This window comes from Camelus ferus, chromosome 12, assembly GCF_009834535.1.
Source record: "Camelus ferus isolate YT-003-E chromosome 12, BCGSAC_Cfer_1.0, whole genome shotgun sequence".
NCBI classification, from domain to species: Eukaryota; Metazoa; Chordata; class Mammalia; order Artiodactyla; family Camelidae; genus Camelus; species Camelus ferus.
The window spans coordinates 37,757,556-37,777,648 of record NC_045707.1 but is presented as its reverse complement, the minus strand read 5'-3'; the positions used below and the strand labels follow the sequence as shown (position 1 = coordinate 37,777,648).

The 20,093-nt window shown below is 38.0% G+C and overlaps 1 protein-coding gene across 5 annotated transcripts in view; it reads left to right on the top strand.

Annotated features, from left to right (window-relative positions):
• The first annotated feature begins 1,212 nt into the window (after positions 1-1,212).
• The window catches only part of POLR3B (RNA polymerase III subunit B), a 105,325-nt gene continuing 86,444 nt past the window's right edge, over positions 1,213-20,093 (top strand). The window contains exons 1-9 of one of the 5 annotated variants that reach the window (XM_006193711.3): positions 1,213-1,469; positions 4,821-4,853; positions 7,071-7,127; positions 7,212-7,276; positions 9,595-9,670; positions 12,447-12,547; positions 14,836-14,927; positions 16,118-16,235; positions 17,876-17,984. In XM_006193711.3, coding sequence (XP_006193773.2) covers positions 1,398-1,469; positions 4,821-4,853; positions 7,071-7,127; positions 7,212-7,276; positions 9,595-9,670; positions 12,447-12,547; positions 14,836-14,927; positions 16,118-16,235; positions 17,876-17,984 — 723 coding nt within the window. In that variant the 5' untranslated portion in view covers positions 1,213-1,397. Of the gene's footprint in view, positions 1,470-1,627; positions 1,809-4,820; positions 4,854-7,070; positions 7,128-7,211; positions 7,277-9,594; positions 9,671-12,446; positions 12,548-14,835; positions 14,928-16,117; positions 16,236-17,875; positions 17,985-20,093 lie in introns of those variants that run through there. The other 4 variants (XM_032493416.1, XM_032493418.1, XM_032493420.1 and 1 more) reach the window with 4 other exon arrangements.

Sequence of the window (20,093 nt, the reverse complement as noted above, 5' to 3'; positions counted from 1 at the left end):
TTCCTTTCTCCTCCTTCTTTCATATATCAGCACAATACTTAGGAGGTACTGGCACTGAAATTTACTTGAAGTAATTAATTCAGAAATTACACTAGCTAACCTGGTGCAAGGGTTATATATTCACAATGATAAAATGGCAAATGTATAAATTTTCATAATTTATTGTGGCAAAATATACATAAAAGTTACAATTTCAGCTATTTTCAATGGCCTTAAGTACACTCACATTGTTGTGCAACCATCACCACCATCCATCTCCAGAACTTTTACATCTTCCCAAACTGAAGTTTTGTATCTCTTAAACAGTTGTTGGTTATCTTTAGCCGTGTTTTTTCCCAATGGGACTTTTTCCTATTGATTTATGTAGGGATTAGGGATACCAATCCTTTGTCTTCTACCAACTTGTGTTTCTTAAAAACTATTCATGCTGATTTTCAAAAATCTGTTCATAAAATTTAAAAATTTTCACGGAATCACAGAACTATGGTTAGAATTATACCATCAAATCTAATATTTTCCGTTATGATTTGACTGTGCTGCCAACCTTGAAGGCGGTCGTACCTCGATGTTTCTTATATTTTCACTTTATTCACTTAAATTTTTCTTCCAAGCTTTTGTTAACATTTAAATATTTAATCCATATAGGATTTACTTAGATTTCTTTTTTATTCTACATGGCCAGTCAGCAGTTCCAACATTTTTTGGATAGGCCATCTTTTTGCTGCTGATTTAAAAATGTCGTCTTTTCATACTAAATTTCTTTCTGTTGGTATTTACTCCTGGATCTTCCATCTAGTCCTTTCAGAATATAATACTTCTTAATTACTGTCCTGTTATGCTCTAGTCTATAGGTGATTTGATTTCTCTTCGCTTTGTGGTCATTCTAATGGTTGGATAATAGTCCATCATATGCAGGTACTTTACTTTTTTTAAACCAATTCCCCCTCTACAAGGCATTTGGTAAGCTTCCTATTTTTCCATATTCTACAACGTGTATTTTTGGGCTAAATTAAATGAATCCTATACCTCTGTGGCTCAAGTTGTGCAAACTATCCGTTTACTCTTTTCTCTGAATTATTTTTAAAATGACAGTATGCTTTGTTGGTCTCAATTATGGGATTACTGAAAATCTGTCAGCTGGGGTTTAAGATTACCCAGGCAAGACTTCCGAGCGACACCAGGGGGCGCAGTTTCCCAGCTCCGCCTCAGCCACATCCGGGTTCAACAGTAGGTTCGGACCGGGAGCAAGCGGAACCTTTCTGCTGCGCTGCGGCTTAACTTGCGCCGCGCGGACCATTTAGGCCTCCGCGCACCGCTCTCAACGGGTGCTGCAGTTTGCTTGGCGTAGCGAAGGCGCCCGTGAGGGTGCCGCTTGCTCCTTCCTTCGTCGCGAAAGCATGGACGTACTTGCGGAGGAGTTTGGGAACCTGACCCCAGAGCAGCTGGCTGCGCCCATCCCGACTGTAGAGGTGAGGGCAGGACACGCGGGGAGCGGAAGGGGCCGTGACGTGTCCCCATGAGGCGTTGCCTCGAGAGCTTTGGCCGTGGAGCGGGGCGGGCCGGGTTTCTGCGCATGCTCAGGCCTCCGCGCGCGGGTCCTGTCCGGAGCCGGCCGCCGCGTGCACGTGGAAAGGTCGCGCCCCGGAGAGCTGTCAGCCGCCAGGCAGGCGGAGCGGCCCCGGGCGAGCTCTCGGGCTGAACCCATTCGTGTGTTGTCGGGGGAAGACTGACTTTCGTCCTCCTTGAAGGCCGTATTGCATCTTTGCGAGCTTATCGAGGATAATGAGGTCCCACAGCTGGCTGTGATGGTAAAACGAAATCACCTGAATCCTGGGCTAGTAATTTCTCCTTTTCACCAAGAACTCAAGTTTGGGCTGCCGGAGTATTTTAAACGCCCGGAAAGTTCACTCCCGATTTTGCCCAGGTGTTTTCTGGGGAGTAGCCCCATAGCTTTCATCAGTTTCTCAGGAGTTAAGGATAATTGCCCTATCGTGACTGCTTAATGAAATTCAGCTGTTGACGTAATTTTATTTTCTGGAAAGGTACATATAATTTCTCTGGGCCTCAAAATCTTAGTTGGCATGGAATAGGGAAATTGAGAAACAGGTAGAAGATTTCAGGTCGAGGGAATGGGACACTTCAAATCTGGTAGGCAAAACCATTTGATGTTTCCGAGTAATTAAAATAAATCCCAGTAGTACTGAAGAAAAATAGAGGAGGAGAGATGAAAGGTGATGTATAGATAAGGGTCCTGATTATGAAAGGTTTTGTTAGACATCTGGAGGAGAAGTGAGATGCTATTGATAGGTTTAAGAGGAGAACCACAGGATTGTTGAATCTATTGGATCGTAAGAACCTCTGTATAATCACTCGACAAATTGAGGAATTACAGTCAATCTGTGAGTGCCTGCAATGCCCTGCTGATCATCATCAGGCAATACTGGGCAATTCTGGGTTTTTAACTCTTGAAGAGTTGTTATTTAAGAGCCAGCATTTACCATGTGCCAGACTCTGTTTAAACCTAATGAGAATTATGTTATTTAATCCTGTGAAGTAAGTACTGTTTTCACCCTAATTCGCCAATGAAGATCTTTTAGGCCCAGAGAGTTTTGAGTAACTAACTCAGTGTCAGAGGTGGTTAAGTGGCTGATCTGGACTTTAGACTGTGGCAGCCTGACTCCAAAGTCCTCATCCTTAACTACTTTTCCAGAGAACTGAAGGAATAAACCTAAACTGGTTTCTATTTCTTGTCTAAATTTGCACAGCTGTGAAGGGATCAAAACCACATTTCCAGTCTTCTGATTCAGGAATAACAGTTCCTCTGCATCCAATCCACCATCCCATCTTAAGGGTTCCAACTATGAAGTGTACTCAGTTCTGAAACTTCATTCTTGCTGTGCTCCAAATACCAGCCACTGTCATCTTTTACTTCCTGGGCTCCTGACTTGTCCCAGTTCAGTCTATTCTCTGCTCTGTAGCCAGAGCCATCAGTTCAAACATGCAAATATGATCTTGTTGCTCCCTTGGTTAAAGTTCTTCAGTCTGCCTGTTGCTCTTAAGGCAAGATCTAAAGGCTTCATCATGTTTATAAGGCTTTCCTCAGTCTGGCCACTGCCTGCTTCTCTAACTTGTTTCACCTTCTTCACCCCCTGACTCCTCAAGATCTTTCTGCTCTTCTCATATAGTCCCTTCTGATCTTTCTCTCATTCTGCTTTGTAGATTTCAAACAGCAAACTACACAAATACTAAGTGTTCAGTTACATTAGTTTTGACAGTTATGTATACCCCAATAACTACCACCCTGTGCAAGATATAGAACATTTCCATCATCGCAAAATTTCCCTTTTCAGTCTGTTCCCTCCACCCACCCCAAGCCTTTTAATTTCTGTCATCATGGACTAGTTTTGCCTGACTTTTTTTTTTTTTTAAGAGCAGTTTTAGGTTCATAGTAAAATTGAGAGGAAGGTATAGAGATTTTCTACATACCCCCTGTCCCCACCTCCCTTTTTCCTTGAAAATTTTTTTTTACTTTCTCCAGGTTGTCTGCCTCCCTCTGTGGCCACTCTTCAGTCTCCTTTGCTAGGTCTGCTCCTCATCTCTAAATGTTGAAGTGTTTCTGATCTCATTTCATGGACATCTTCTCCATCTATACTCCTTAGGTGATCTCATCTATTACATGACTTTAATTACCATCCATTTGTGACCTCTCCCTAATTTAGACCTCCAGACCGGTCTCTTCCCAAGTTCCAGACTCATATTTGTTGTCTGTTTGACATCTTCACCTGAATGTCTAATGGATATCTCCAATTTAACATGCCCCTAGCCAAACTCCTGATAGCACCCCCTACACTTAAACTTGCTGCTCTGATAGCATCCTTGCCTCCTCATCTCCATAAATGTCAATCTTAACTGCTCTTTTTCTCAGTCTTCATTTAATCTACTATCAAGTCCTGTTGGCTCTAACTTCACATTGTATTTTCTAGCCAACAGTTCCTCACTACCTGTATTGCTGTCAGCCCAGAATATTGCAGTGAAATCCTAAATGATCTCCTGCTTCTAAACTTGTCTGCTCCCACCCAGCAGCTAGAGTGATCCAGTTAAAATAAGTCACATCATCTTGTCGTTCTTTTGCTCAAGACCTTCCAATGCTTCTCCTGTTACTCAAAGTCAAAAATTTTAGTTCCTGCAAGATATTACACAGAAACTGTGTGCTTTCTTTATATACAGTTCTAATCATTTGTCAGATTTCTCATTAGCAGATTAGATGCTATTCATGAAAAGAGCCTTATCACGGTGGGCTATTTACAACCTCAGGACTGTGTGAAAAGCAGGCCTAAGAACTCAAGAAGTGTGACAGTTTGCAGCTATTTAAAGTAGGAGGTGAACACTGTGTGGTATCTTTCTGCAACCCTGAGCTCTGAAGGAGGGTGAAAGAACTCCGTTTGGGTTGAGAGACTCTCTGAAACTTACTTTTCCTTTCTCAAACTGGCAAACCTTGCTTTCTCGGAAAGTGTCATGAGAATAAAATAAAGATGAAAAGTGCTTGAACTGTTGATTCATTAAGAAGAGATTAAATTATATTCTATTTGAGAAATCTGTGGTTTATGTATGTATCTGTGTATACATATGTTTGCGTGGCCACACATAGGTAATTTCCATAAAAGTGGTTGCAGTGTAAAAATTGTCCTTTTTGTTTTCATTTACTTTCTTTTGCTTACTGTGATAAGGTGAGTCATTTTTGGTACATTAAAATAACTTCTTATGAAAATATTGTGATTGCTAGCACAGAGTTCTGATACTCTTACTGTTTTGATTCACAGGAAAAATGGCGGCTGCTTCCAGCATTTTTAAAGGTAATTAACATTTAATAATAATTATTTTTCCAATGAACAGTCAAGAAATAAGCCTTTTTTTAATTAAATTTTTATCACCGACGTTTTTTTGGCTTTGTACAACTGTGTACTTTTCTAGCTTTTAGAAATACAAGAAATTAGAAGGCATTATCCCTGCCTGTAAAGTACTGGTTAGGGGATTGGTATCTAATTTTAGAAGGAGGAAGTAGTACACATGGGCAGGGCACATGGATAATTCAAACCAAAGTGCTGCTGGCAGAAAAGTGATGTCACAGGTGGTCAGAGAGGGCCTCCCCAACAAGGTGAGACATAAGCTACAGTGTAAGAGGAAAGGATTTAATTAAGCTGAAAAGTAGGATGCAGGGAGCATGACTTAATAAAGGGGAGCCTCCATGGGGTCTGTAGGGAACAGTGGCCAGTCTGCTTGGCTGGAGTGGGTGAGTGGAGAGTCAGAGGAACTGCAGTTTACATTCCTATTATTATCGAACTTCAGTTTTAAAGAGATTTTGCTGAGAAGTGGCAGCTTCCACAGTGAGAGACCACTTGACACCTAGGAGGATGGCTGTAATCAAAAGAAAGACAATTACAAGTGTTGATGAAGATGTGGAGAAATCAGAGCCCTTATGCTCTACTGATAGGAATGTAAAATGCTGCAGCTGCTTTGGAAAACACCTTGGTTGTTCCTCAGATGGTTAAACATAGTTACTGTATGGTCCTGCAGTTCTACTGCTAGGAATCTACTCAAGAGAAATGAAAACATATGTCCATGCAGAAACTTGTATGCAAATGTTCATAGCAGCCTTATTCATAATAGCCAAAACGTGAACATCAACTGATGGATAAATAAAATATGGTATATCCGTACAATGGGATATTATTTGGCAATAAAAAGAGACCAGGTCCTAATATACACTACAACAAGGATGGACCTTGAAAGCATTGTGCTAAGTGAAAAAACAGAGACTTGAAAAATGAGTAGAGTTTTGTGTACCTTAGTTCTGTGTTATACTGCCTTGGGGAGAGTGCTGGAAGATGAGGCTGGGAAGCTGTCAGGGCCAGGTTTCTGGTCAGATTTTTTGGTTAAGGAATTTGATGTGAAGGATATTGGCTTTTCTTCTAACAGCAATAGGAATAATAGGAAACGATTGAAGAATTTTTTAAGTAACCAGAAGTGAAATAAAATAGTAGTAAGGTCAAGGGAAGTTTTTTGTTTTTTAAACTAAAACTTGTTTTTAAAAAGGATATATGTTCGTAAGAGAGACGTGATAAGTAAAAGGACTGTGCGAGAACAGGGATTTTCTCCAGAGGAGACAGTTAAGCCCAAGGGCTGGAAACTGTGGGAAGTCAGACTGCATATTATGATACGGGTGAATTTTTTCCCCAATCAGGACTATTTCAAAGTGGGATGGCTGCTTTGTAAGCCAGTGAGATCCCTAATAAGGAGGTATAATTAAAGCAAAGGCCCTGGGATTATCTGTATGTTGGGAGTGTTCTAGATATGTTGAACTAATTGTGTTTGAAGATTACTGTAAAGAAATTATGTTACAGTCCTTTTAAATCCTAAGATTTCAGAGTATGTGTGTTTATTGTTTCATTGTTTTTATAGCAGCACACAGCCGTGTCTTTGTGCAGTCGTATGACTTCTGACATGGAAGGAAGTCACTGCCTGCTGATCTGATCTTAGGTTCCTGAGTTTACCCTACTTTTAATTTTAAATGCAATTATTTTCAGTTTTCTTAATAGAGATCCTTATTTTGCCCCCTCATTCTCCTAAAGGTGATATGAATGACCAGATACGTGAAAATCATAAAATTGCTCACATACGAGTAAGCCAAAAAAGAAAACAAGCATTGTTTGAGGATGAAGAGATGATGCTCAATTGCTGTATTTCTTTCTTGGACTTTTTGGTAATTTCAGTGCGTGTGGAGAAAACAGTACTTGTTAGCTCATGAGGGAGTCATTAGGAATATGCAGATACTCTCGTGCTGAATTCCAAAGTTCAGGTTGTTTTTCAGGAAGGAAAATCCGAGGATATTCTGGTAAAATGGAGGCGGAATGGAATGAGAACACATAAATGTAAAGCTTTGCTAAATAAAATTCATGGATTTTTTTTCTTAGTTTGGTTTTGAGGAAAATTTGATGATCACCGCAGGTTAAAGTCCAACGTGTAGTCTGCGATTTTGCTGCTAACCTACTTTTTACTTTCTATCTATTTAGGTGAAAGGCCTTGTGAAACAGCATATAGATTCATTTAACTATTTCATTAATGTAGAGGTAAGCATCAGCTCTTGGAAAAGTGTATAGTTAAGAATTAGCTGGAAGCCAGAATCTTTCCTCATATTACTCTTTCCACTGCAGATAAAGAAAATAATGAAAGCCAATGAAAAGGTTACGAGTGATGCTGACCCTATGTGGTACTTAAAGTAAGGAATCAGCTACTCTTAATTTGCTATTTTGATTATGTCTAACATTTTTAAAATGAATGTAGTTGCTATCAAGACTCTTTGAAAATAATTCTCCTTTTATCTGTTTAATAAGATAATTATCAAATGGTCAATTTTTAATTGGTAAGCTAATTATGACAGGTGAGAAGTTATAATAAGTGAGGAGTTACTGAAACTATTAGATTTAAATTTTTTAAAAACACTTCTTAGACTTAGAAAAATTACAAAACCAGGACAAAAAGTTCCCATATTATCCTTCACTCAGTTTATGCTGATATTAACAACTTATGTAACCATAGCACAGTTAGCAAAACCAAGAAGTTAGCATAGATACAACACTGTCAACTAATCTACAAATCTTAAAGTTTCCCCGCTAATGTCCTTTTTCTGGTCCCACATTCAATCCAGTACCCTATGTTATGTTTGGTTGTCTTTCGTCTTCTTAGTTCTCTTCAGCCTGTGACAGTTCCTCAAGCTCTCTTGGTCTTTCATAACCTTGATGTTTTGAAGACTTCTGGTCAGTTGTTTGGTAGAAGGTCCTTCGATTTGGGTTTGTGTGGTGTTTGCTTAAGACTGCTTTGGGTTGTGTCTTTTTGGCAAGTATACCACAGAAATGATGTTTTGTGCCGTTCTCACTGCACCATATCGGGGGGACAGATGTCGACATATTTTCTACTAGTGATTTTAACTTTGTTCACTTGATTAAGATGGTATCTTCCACGTTTCTCCACTGCAAGTTACTGTTTTTCCTTTAGTAATTAATAACCATCTTATAGGGTGGTCCTTTGAGACTGTGCAGGTGTCTTATTTCTCATCATATTTTACCCACTAATTTTAGCATGCATTGATGGTTCTTACCTATAACAGTAATTGCAGTGGTATTTACCTAATGGTGAACCTCTCTTTCTATCATTCCTTCTGCATTAATATTAGAATTTTCCTGTAAGGAAGGGATTTTTCTTCTCCTTATTTATCTTTGTGTCTGTAGTTTTATTTGTATCAATATAAACTCATGGATATATATTTTATTCTATGGATCAGAATCCAGTACTATCATCATTTTATTTCTCAAATTGTCCCACATTTGGCCAAAGAGAGATTCTTCAGGTTGACTCCTGCATCCTTTCAACATGCCCCTGTTAATTTTTGACCACTTCTTTGCTTTCTGGTACCATGAGGTGTAGTTCATCTGGTGTTTTCCCTGTGCAGTCTGGAATCAGTCATTTCTCCAAGGAGCCTTGGTCTTTTACTGGAGAGTAGTGTTTAGAAAGTGAGACAAGGGTACTGAAGTCTCAGTAGACAGAGCTAGGAAATATTTGTATGACTAACACAAGCATATACACATACCTATATTTTGTTATCCTGTTCATTTTTATATGTGTTGAAAACGAGGCACACTGATACCTCCAATTCTAATCTAATAGGACTCATTCTGACCTTCAGTCTTCCTTTATTTGTAACTTTTATTCCTGACTGTGAGAAACTTGGCTCTTATTATTCACACTGTGTTTACTCATTCAACCCTACGATATACATAAAGCAGTTTCAGAATTGTTAATTCATCACTGTGTGAGACTAGAACTTACTAGTTTAAGTATAATATTTGTATGCTGCTTTTTTGTCTTTACTGTACTCACTGTTTTCCAAAATTACTTAGCTTAGTTACTTTCTTTCCTACCTTTTCAGTGCTGGTATATTATTTATTTGTAGTGCAGTAAGATTGTGTTCCATTTTGGGTTCCCCTGCATCCTGGTTAATTATGTGTTTACTTTTTTGGGTATGTGAAGTATTAACTATGGTTGTAAGAGACCTATAGAAAATAGTTATTCAGAGAATTGTCTCTCCCTTCCCAATTCTTTCCACCCCTTTTCCCAGGGCTCCCCGTAGGTAACTAATCTCAGTAGATTCTGCTTTCTCCTTCATATTTCTTTTGCACAAACGAGCACATATATTTTCCCTCTTACCCTTTCTTACAAGAATGATAGCATACTATAGATACTCTTTTGCATTTGCTTTTTTCATTAAGTATCATTTTTAGGGAGCTATAGTTTCAGTATTTTTGTAAAGAGATTTACAGTATTTTTTTAAAAAGATAACTTGGTAGCATTTCTCTCCTTTGTAACCTGAATGTTCTATGACTTCAAGAAGATCTCCAGTTATAATGTTTTCATGTTTTGTCATCCTCTGCAAGATAAGCATTTGTCAAAGCATAATCTTGTCTTTGGGAGGAAGCTGGCCTGATGGTTTATATGTTCTTTGAAGAAGTATAATTGGTAATGGAATAACTTGTCTTTCAGGTATCTTAATATCTATGTCGGGCTTCCTGACGTTGAAGAAAGCTTCAATGTAACTAGACCAGTGTCCCCTCATGAGGTAATTATCAACCATAATTTAATTGGATTTGTTTGCTTTAACTGGAAGAGTCAGTGCCCTTAATGTATATTCTTAAAAAACGATGTAAAAGCTGGGGAAAGAAAAACCTCTTATGAGACAAAGGTAACCACAATAAAGAAGCACCTGTATAATACTATAGTACTGTACTATATTAGGAAACAATTTTGTGCTAGTTAGTTTGTCATTTAATCCTAATTAACTTGCACTGTTAGGTAACTGTCCTATTTCTGTCCTGTTTCTGAGTTTTCTCGTGATCTCCCCGCCCCCATCCTTGCTGGCCACTTGTGCTTGGTGTAGTGTGCTCTTCATTGCGGAGGTTTGTTTCTTGCTTAGCATGTTTTTTGAGGGTCAGCGAGCCTTGTGTTAGTAGAGGGGATCAAGGATGAGGAGCTCACAGTCTAACAGAAGAGGCAGATGAGAAGAAAATTTAAATACCAGGGTTTTAACAGCTACAGACAAAAGGTTTTAGAACAACCCTATTTATTGGCTTTTAACAGATTCTGGATTTCTCTTCAAATTCTTTTACTTGGTGTCCATAATTGGGAATTGATTCAGGAAAGAAAATGATTTTTGTAGATTTTTCTGGTTTGTGTTATTGTAAATCTCAGATAACAATCAGGGAACGCAGCACAGGAATCTTTATTAAAGAACAGGTAAGGTGTTAGAGTGTTATGGTTGTTGTGTAAGCAAGGTTAAACAGGAAGTATGTTCAGGAAACCAGACACTTTATATAGGCAAATTTTGATATTACTGAATCACCGAGTATTGACTGAACATTTGTGCTACAGCATTGAGAGATGCAAAAGAAATTACATAATATCTTTCCTCAAGTTCATGCTTTTATGGAGAAATTAAAATAGCAAAACACGTAACAGAGGCACCAGGGGTTGCAGACTTGAGTGCCTAGAAGGATCAGGTAGCTAAGGCAGGGCTGTGATGCTGTATTGAAAAGGGAGTGGGGAAGACTGGAATATTGGAAAATGTGTGTCCCAGTTTAGCTTGCCTAGCCTCTCCATTCCATTTGGCTAAAACTTCCCAATTTCCCAAGAGCTAGGCACCAATTAGCAATGTCCAGGTCATTTTCTAAACTATATATTACTGGTTTCAGAGAAGGGTTCTTTCTTTTGAACAAAGTTCAAGAAAGCTGAGGCCACAATTGTCATTATAATTATTCTTTCTAATGTTGAAGAAAACAAATGGGTATTATCGCAGTTAGAGAAAGAGGATGCACATATTTCTTGGAGGGATTTTCACTCTTGGGGAAATGGGGAGAGTGGGAGAGTGGGTGGGGGGGCAGTTATGGGGCTCACAGCCGGACTTGGGGCTGCAGGATTGCAGGCTCCACCAGCACAGCCGTACTCCTGTTGATAAGAGAGAGTCCCAGGGTGCACAGGGAGCCCGTGCAGTAGTTTGGGGCCGCAGAGTGGGTCCTCATCGTTACCACATCTGTTAAAATTCGTTTCCATTTGAAGGATAAGTTTGTTAAGACCCACAAATGGTTGCCTACCTTGGGTATTACATTAGTTTCATTAATAAAAACAGATAATATTTATATAGTATATTGTACCAGGTACCATTCTAAAAATATAATTTGTACTCTTGGGAATTAAAATCATTCACATCTCTATTTTACATATGAGGAGACTGAGATGCCAAAAGGTTATTTAAAACTTAATTGGTAGAGCCAAGATTTGAATGCAGGCATAAGAGTCCATACTCTGCTCTACACTGGAATTTGACACAACATTGTAAAATGATTATAAATCAATAAAAAAATTTTTTTAAACTAAAAAAAAAAAAAAAAAAAAAAAAAGAGTCCATACTCTGACCACCATGCCACCCTGCCACCCTGCCTGTCCTGAAGGAGGAGGCTTAATCTAATTAAATATAAGGTAAATAATTTTTACTGGTCAGTAATAGAAATATCTGATATTTTAAAGTTCTAGGCTCTGTTAGAAAGGCTAGAAAAAGTTGAAATCTGTCTTGGTTCAGTAGAAGCCAGAGATGTATAGTTGATGTTTAGAGAAATTCTCTTTTTGAGACTACAAGCCACCTGATGACCACCAACATAACAGGAAAGTCATCAGAAGGTTTTGATGAGGTTTCCTGTGTCTGATCATGGCTCAGGCTAGGACATCATTTAGTGAGTCATCATTATGTAAAAGTAAAGCACACACCAGCAATTTCTAAAGTTCCGCAAATGATTCAGAAATTGTTAGGATGGTGTGCCAAGTGATTTGTGCTCAGGTGTATCACTTGGAAAAGAGTTTTGTGATATAGTTTAGTTCATTTGGAGAATAAAAGAAAGTATAGTCTAATTTTTTTAGTTTATGTGTGTACATACTTTAATTCTTGTTATACTAGTTGTTAACTGTTTTGAATAAGCCAGCCGCACTGATAACTTTCCAAGGACCTATTTTGCAAGAAATGATGTAATGGCTTGAAAGATATGAGCAGACTGGTGGTGGCATCGGATCAGTGAGAAGAAAATCAGTACCATATTTATTGTCCCATTACTGGGCTGGCAGGAGCAGGGATGCTGTGGTATGTGTTGTCTAGATCTGTGGCTGCCATCGTCCCTCTAGTGGTGAGGGTAAGCTCATAACTGCCAGTGCCCTGCAGGCAGCACAGGGGACAGCTCAGTGTCCCACGGAGAGATCCAAATCCGTGCTTCTACTCAGGACAGCTCTTTGAGGCTGTCAGGATCCTTTCTTTTCCAGAGGGGCGGGGCCATGACTGACTGATTCTCTTTCAGTGCCGTCTGCGGGACATGACGTACTCTGCCCCCATCACGGTGGACATTGAATATACCCGAGGCAGCCAGAGGATCATCCGCAACGCCTTACCCATTGGCAGGTGAGAAGTGACTCGGTACTGGAGCCCCACTGTCTGCGTTCCAGCCCTGTGCAGTGACCGCGAGCAAGTGCTGCAGTCTTCCTTGTCCCCATTCCTCATCTGAAAAGCATGGGAAGGGGGGCCTCCTTCATGGGGTTACTTTATGGGTTACAGCACGTGTAAAGCATGTAGAGCAGTGGCTGTCACATTGTGATTATGTTTAAACTGTGAAACCTTTTTATAAAGTTAAGGAAATTGCTTCCATTTCCTCCTGTACCTCCAGGCTTTTAGGGAAACATAGGTAAGATAGCATTTCTTTGCACTCTCCTGGGCTGGTCTTCCTGGTGGATTCATGCATATTTTGAGTTTTCCTGGAAGAATGACTGTTTATAGCAGTGTTTAAGGGAGAAGTTATTTATTTGCCTGGAAGAAATTTGGAAATGGTAGGTAGCATCACCTAGCATTTTTGCTGTCTACTTTTCCTAATTAGGGAAGTAGATTGACTCTCCTGTAGAAATGGACAAAACCCATAATACTGTAAGTTTATTAATGGTGTTGGACTTTAAACTTAGTGCAAACAGTTGCCCCTCATGTGTTTTTCCCCCTTCAAAAGTGCTAAAAGCTTAATAAACATCCATTTGTCCATCAAATATGCACCAACTACCTGTCATTGTCATGCACTGTGCTGGGTCCTCAGGTAGGCAGAAGACACTTAAGATATACCTGTTGGGCTACATTCGTTCCCAGCTGCCAGGGAAGACAGACTTAAGTAACCATGGCACATTTGGTAAGTACTGTGACCGAAAAGTGCAGAGTACTGTGGAAACACACGGCCAACAAATCCTTCCCCTACCTTCTCCTAAAGCAAGGAGCTGTTGGTATTGTTTCTCTCCTCATTCTTCAGTTAGAAAAATAAACAGGGATCTTAAAATATTACTCTTTGTTTTAGCAGGACTGTTTAGCAGTGTTAAGATAAGAGCTTCTCTCTTTTTTATAAATGGACCATACTTAATATCCAGTTAAATCCTGGAGCACTGCTAAATGATTATCCAGATTGAATATTGTGAAAGAAGGACAGGAGAGATTGGAGAAAAACATAAATAGTGACATTTACGGGTTTGGATCCTGGGTTAAAGAGGGGCAGGGAAGAATGGACATGTGACTAGTATTTGCTGACTACCTACTGTGTGCCAGGTACTGTGTAGGTGATTTCATTTGTTGGCCCTGCATTCATAAAAATGGTGTCTGTTAGAGTACTTATACTATCACTGTCTTAATTATCACCATGCACTATCTTAATTATAAACATTATCTCATTTAATTGTTTTCTTGAGCTAAGAAGATTTGTCCAAATAATATTCATGCTTGGTAACTAATCAAATAGTACATAAGAACATTTGAAACAAAGCAGTAACATCTTCACCCCATTCCCATTCCCAGCCTCATAACCGGTTCTGTTACTTCTTCTTGTGATTTTTATATCCATAACTTTACATGCTATGCTTATACCTTTATTTCTTGATACATCAATTTTAGATGTCATTTATTGACTTCTAATATAGAAGATGTGGAGTGACTTACCTGTATCACCTACTTCTCTCTTCCTCTTCCTAATTTTACTTCTTATTTTTAATTCTCTTTGGTTACTCTGATAATTTTAATATTCTTGTATCTTAGTGTTTTGATTTCCCTTTATGTAAATACAATGACGTTATTTCTATCCCTACCTTCCCGTTACGATTTCTTTTTTAGCCTATGAGTTACTTAGAAGACTGTCTTTAAATTTCCAAATTGGTGACCTGTCTTTTTCCAAAACTTGACATAAAGCACCAATCGACTGTTATTCAGCCTATTCCTAGATTTTTAAGTTAATGCTTTCATTTTTCACTTCTAGGAGTTTTGCTTCAGTTCTCTTTCAAAATTGCCTGGCTGGTTTTGATCACCATAGTCTCTTGTTCCTCCCTCTTGGACTCCCTGTGCTATTTCTAGCTAACTAGTGGTAGTCACTCTTTTGACTGTGAATGAAGAGTTGGTGCGATTTCTGACTTTCATTAAGGCTTTTCTGCAAAGTTTAAGGAGAGCAAACATTCGGGTTTTTGTTGTCTATACCAAAGAGCTGTATGCCTGAGGAAAAGCTTCAGTTCACTTGGCTCTTTCACGTAGTACCATCCCGCTGCCTTTTCTAGCATAGCAGGCAAGGCATGCCGAACCCCACAGTGATGTGTGCACAGCACAGCTCATGTTCTTTTCAACTGTTTTTGCCAGTGACAGTTTGTATGTGACATTTTCTTTTGTTTTATTTTAAACAGAATGCCCATAATGCTACGTAGCTCAAACTGTGTTCTTACAGGGAAAACACCAGCAGAATTTGCCAAACTGAATGAATGTCCTTTAGATCCAGGTATGTGTGATTTTTTTAGATTTGTCTCCCTTCCTTGTTCTTTTTTTCTTTTGCTTTTCATTTGCTTTTGCTGTTGTTTTACCATTTTCCCTCAGGAAAAACATCAGCCTTTCTGCTTTATAATGAACTTGGATAAAACTGTTCTCAGAATATATGGAAGTTTGGTTCCAACTTTATTAGTCTGTATTTTTAAAAGATATACTGTTTCCTCTTTTATTTCAGGTTTAAAACTTCAATACTCCAAGTTCTGATTTATTGCTTTGATTTACCAGGCTTTTATCTCTTTGCTCAGTGGTTTCTTTTGATATGCTCAAAAGTTCAAGAATAATCTAACAAAGTTACTAACCTAGCTTGTCTGAAAATACTCAAGTAGCTCACTTCAAGCTGTTTTAAGTGCTGTCTAGGGGCAAGAAATAAAAGTCTTCTATTTTAATTTTTTTAAGTTATATATATATTTTAGTTAATACTAGGCAGTTTCTTTTGTAAAGTTTCAAGCTGAGCACTTAACAGAAAGTTTTTTTAATTCCTTAATTCATGTTTCACATTGATTTATAGTTGCTCCAATCTGATTCCTTTAAAGTTGCATTGATGTGGAATCCCAGAAGGTTTTGGAAACAGTTTAACAAAGAACATGACTTTGCTAGACTATAGCAGGATGTTGCATAAGTCAAATCTTTTGCCTTCTTTTTGCTTATATTCTGAAGGTAAAATGAAGTCTCACTTTATCCTATTCTGAGTTGTGTGCAAAAAAATGAGAATGTTTTATGAATTTTATCAAATATAAAATATTAATTTGGAAACCTAGTATTAATCTGCCACTGTCAATGATTTGTTGGAAAACTTAAAGCAGATTTTAGTTTATACTGAAGACTGTCAGTTGTTTCTGTGCTTATAAAATCTGAAGACTAATTTATTTAACTTTTTTTTCATGCATCTCTCATATACATCAGGTGCTGGTGATCCATAACCAATAAGATACATTCCTTGTCCTAAAGAAGTTTATTATTTTGTAGCTCATATGTATAAAATCATGTACTGAGACTGTTATCAACTCATTAAACAATATTGGCAAACCCCTTCGAATTAAGTGATGGCCAGCACCATGCAGTGCTATCAGAAGATCACTGCCATTACTAAGCCACTCTGTTTGAAGAATGGGTGGTGAAGCTTTTCTTGTTTCCCTTGGGCAGGTGGCTACTTCATTGTTAAAGGTGTAGAAAAAGTTATTCTTATCCAAGAGCAGCTGTCCAAGAACAGGATCATCGTGGAGGCTGACAGAAAAGGGGCTGTGGGTGCTTCAGTTACCAGGTATGGATAGCCGAGGTGGTGTTCTTAAGAAATATTGATAATTCCATTAACGTCAGGTGGCTGTTGTTCAGTTCGGAAGTAGCCAGTTATTTCTCTCTGACAACAGGCAGTGTAATATTTAAACACTGCATTCAGTTGATTTTGTAGGTCTGTAATTTAAAATTTTCAGTAATGAGAGTGTGACGTTTGAAAGGCCACTAGTTATTTTATCCAAGTTGAATTTTATGTTAATTTATAGCATTAACAGAACTTTCAATAAAGAAATTAAAAAAACACTCTTTAGTTTTTTCATGTTCTTTTTCAATCTTTGACCATTTTGCATATGTATTCCTACATCAGTATAATCAGAAACTATTTTGTACTTAATATTAATGAGTTATATATCCTGGACATCGTATTAGTTTTCTAGAACAGCTTTTCACAGTGTACTCATTTTTCTACAACAGCATCCCTTACTATATCACTCCTGTAACTTCTTTTCTCTGGCTTATCGTCATGTAATTTGAAACTTGGATGTTAATGAAATAAAATTTTAAAATGTGGCATATAGTATCAGTATGCAGTAGAGTTTCTCTTCTGACAACCTGTAACAAACTACTTAGCTCAGAGTTGCTGCCTTTTTCTTTCTGGTGGAGAGGTAGCCACTTATTGAGTGGCCATTTATTGAGCAGTTACTAGAAGTCCGGCAGTGAATTAGGTCCTTTACATATATTTAATTGTCACCACAGCCCTCCAAGATAAGGGTTATTATTTCTAGCTGAGGAGCAGGCCTGGCACAGAGTGACATTGATCATCAGAGGAAGCAAGCATTTGAATCCAGGTCTAATAATTCTGCAACCCACAATTCCTACTGTACGCAGCTTTTGGAGCCAGAATAATCAGGATTTGAATCCCAGAGTTGTTTATGAAGGCATTTGGGGGCACAGTTACTTAGCTTCTCTAAGCCTTGGTTTCCTCATACCAAGAGGACAACACTTGGAAATAAGTGTTAGTACGTAGGAGATGAGAGCTGATGTAAGTAGCCTGAGTAACAGTGCCCAGTATGTAGCAGGTGGTCGGTATGTGTTGTTACTGTGGTTGATTAAAGCTTGGAAATGTTTTTAAATCCATTAGGAGTTTTACAGCTAACAGAAATATTAATAGGAGGAGATTCCTTAATTTCTTTTGACTTCATTGTATACCAAGACTGTAGGTATATTTTGTTGGATTATTAGTTTTAAAACTCATAGTATATCCATTCATTTCTTCATAGTTTTCTTATTATGCTATAGGCCCATTTTGAAGTTTTTCTTTTCAAGTGTATAAGATTGATCACAAGTTTACCCGACACTGGATCAAAGTAATTCAGGTGAAATCAAAATGAAGTAGGTAAGCATGAATTGGTGATTGGCACTCATTCACTCACAGAACTTCCTCCACAAGCTCAAAGCCGAAGAAATATTTATAGTGTTTAAAATGTTCATGGAAGTGACAGGGGAGGCAGGAGGGAGCTGCATATCTTTAAAAGGCATCTTCTAAGAAGGACCTTACTGATCGTTGCTGATCAGTTGAACTTTTTTGATTGCTGGTCATTGCTATTGCATGTTACTAGCTTGGAACTAATTGAGGATATAGTTTAACCAACTTGTGTTTCCTTGTAGCTCTACCCATGAGAAAAAAAGCAGAACCAATATGGCTGTGAAACAAGGACGATTTTATTTGAGGCATAATACTTTGTCAGAAGATATACCCATTGTCATTATATTTAAGGTAAAGCTGCAGATATCTACTGAAAATTATAAAGAATTATTTTAATGGTTTATTTTCATATATAATTAGAAATTTGGAGCATAAGGAGTTCTAGAATAGAAAGATTTGTGGCATAGAGAAGTTGTCAGGCATGTGATATATTTTAAATTGAAAGCTAATAAGACTGGGTTTCAGGAATTTTTTGAAATAGTGATCTCTTTTTTAAAATAGGTACATCATAAAGAATTCCAAAGGTACAAAAGGGTATATATAGTGATGAGTAAGCTTCCCACCCACTTGTACCTAAACACAGTAGTTTTCCTACCCAAGGGCACCACTGCTGCTGGTTTCTTATGCATCTTTCTGGAGATAGTCTATGCATATACAGCACATGAATATGTAGTAGGTTTCTTCTCTGTTTTGTTTTTTACTTACGTACATTGCACACTGTTTTGCACTTGGCTTGCTTTCTTTTTTGTAGCTTGCATCTTGGAGATACTGTTATGTTAGTTCATACAGAACTACCATGTTCTTTTTAACAAATGGTTGCATTTATGGATGTGACATAGTTTACTTAATGTTCCCTCATCAGTGGACACATACCTCTCTTGCTCTTACAAAATTGCTGTAATATGTTATACAGGGCAAGGATATCTGTAGGCTAAGTTCCTAGCAGTGGGATTTTCCAGGTCAAAGAGTGTGGACCAAGTTTGTTTTGTTTTATGGGCTTCTGGATTCTGGTGAATTTCTTCCTAAATATGAATCTTTAATCTAAAACTGATTTTTTTCATCTTGTTTGTGAATTGTTGGCTTAGAACCCAGAAGAAATTTTCCCATTGAAATTATGTTTAAATGGTATAGTCTTCTCAGATAATTTTCAGATAATAGTGGCCCACTTCCCTGCTCTGGGACTTAAATATTATACACATTCTGTGAACAGTTTAATTATAGTGTTAATCATTAAGCAAACAGAAAAATAGTTGGCAGTATGTGAGACAGTTGATCCTCAGCATTTGCAGATTCTGTATTTGCCAGTTCTAATGCTTGCTAAAATTTGTTCATAACCCCCAAATCATTACTTGTGGTGATTTTACAGTTATTCGCAGACAGGTGCATGAAAAGAGCAGTGAAAAATTTGAGTCACCAAATTCTTATGTTCCCAGCCACTGTCAAGCACAGGTCTGCTTGCCTCCTTTTCAGATGTCATACTGTATACAAGTGCTCTTTTTGCATTCTGTTTAGTGCCATGTTTTTCAAATTTTTGTGTGTTTTGTTGGTGATTTTACTGTAAGATGGCCTCCAAGTATGGTGTGAAGTGCTGTCTAGTGTTTCTAACCACAAGAAAGCTGCAGTGTAGCTTATGGAGAAAACATGTATGTTAGATCAGCTTCATTCAGGCGTGATTTACAGGGCTGCTGGACGTGAGTTCAGTGTTAATGAAGCGATGAAATAAAGTAAGATGTCTTTCAACAGAAACATAGATAAAACAACTTTATGTATTGACCAGTTGAAGAAAATGTAACCAGAGGTTCACAGGAACCTATCTTTGTATTTCCCTTGGGAACAATGTTTCAGTATTCCCTAATTTCACTGTTTGTGGCAACCTTGTAGAATGTAACTACGGTGAGACTGTATATGGGTATAAAATGAATCTTGAGGACTAGGTTGATTAAAATAAAGAGCTCAGGTTATTTGAGGAATTACTGAAGAGACACTGAGTAATTCAGATAATTTATAAGTTGATAAGTCCCTGGTTGTTCATAGGTTTTGCATGCATGTTGACAAGTCAGGTGCATTAACTCAGGCCATATCCATGTCCTAAAAGCAATTATGTGAAGGAGGTTGTAGGAAATTTTTTTAGTGTTTAGTGTAGCTTAATGCACTTTTGATTTCTCTAAATGAAATAGTGCCATTTATTTTCTTTGTAGGGTGACGATGAGGATAATCATAATAGCAGTGCCATTATGTCAGGGGGACCAGAGAGAATTCTTAAATTTACTTTTTATTATCTTTCTTCAAAGTTTATATTTTTTAAGCACAGAAGTAATTTTGTCCTTTTTTTTTCTAGGAATTGCACAGCACAGTGCACAATGCAGTGTCTTGGGTACATAGTGGGGTTTAGTGAATAAA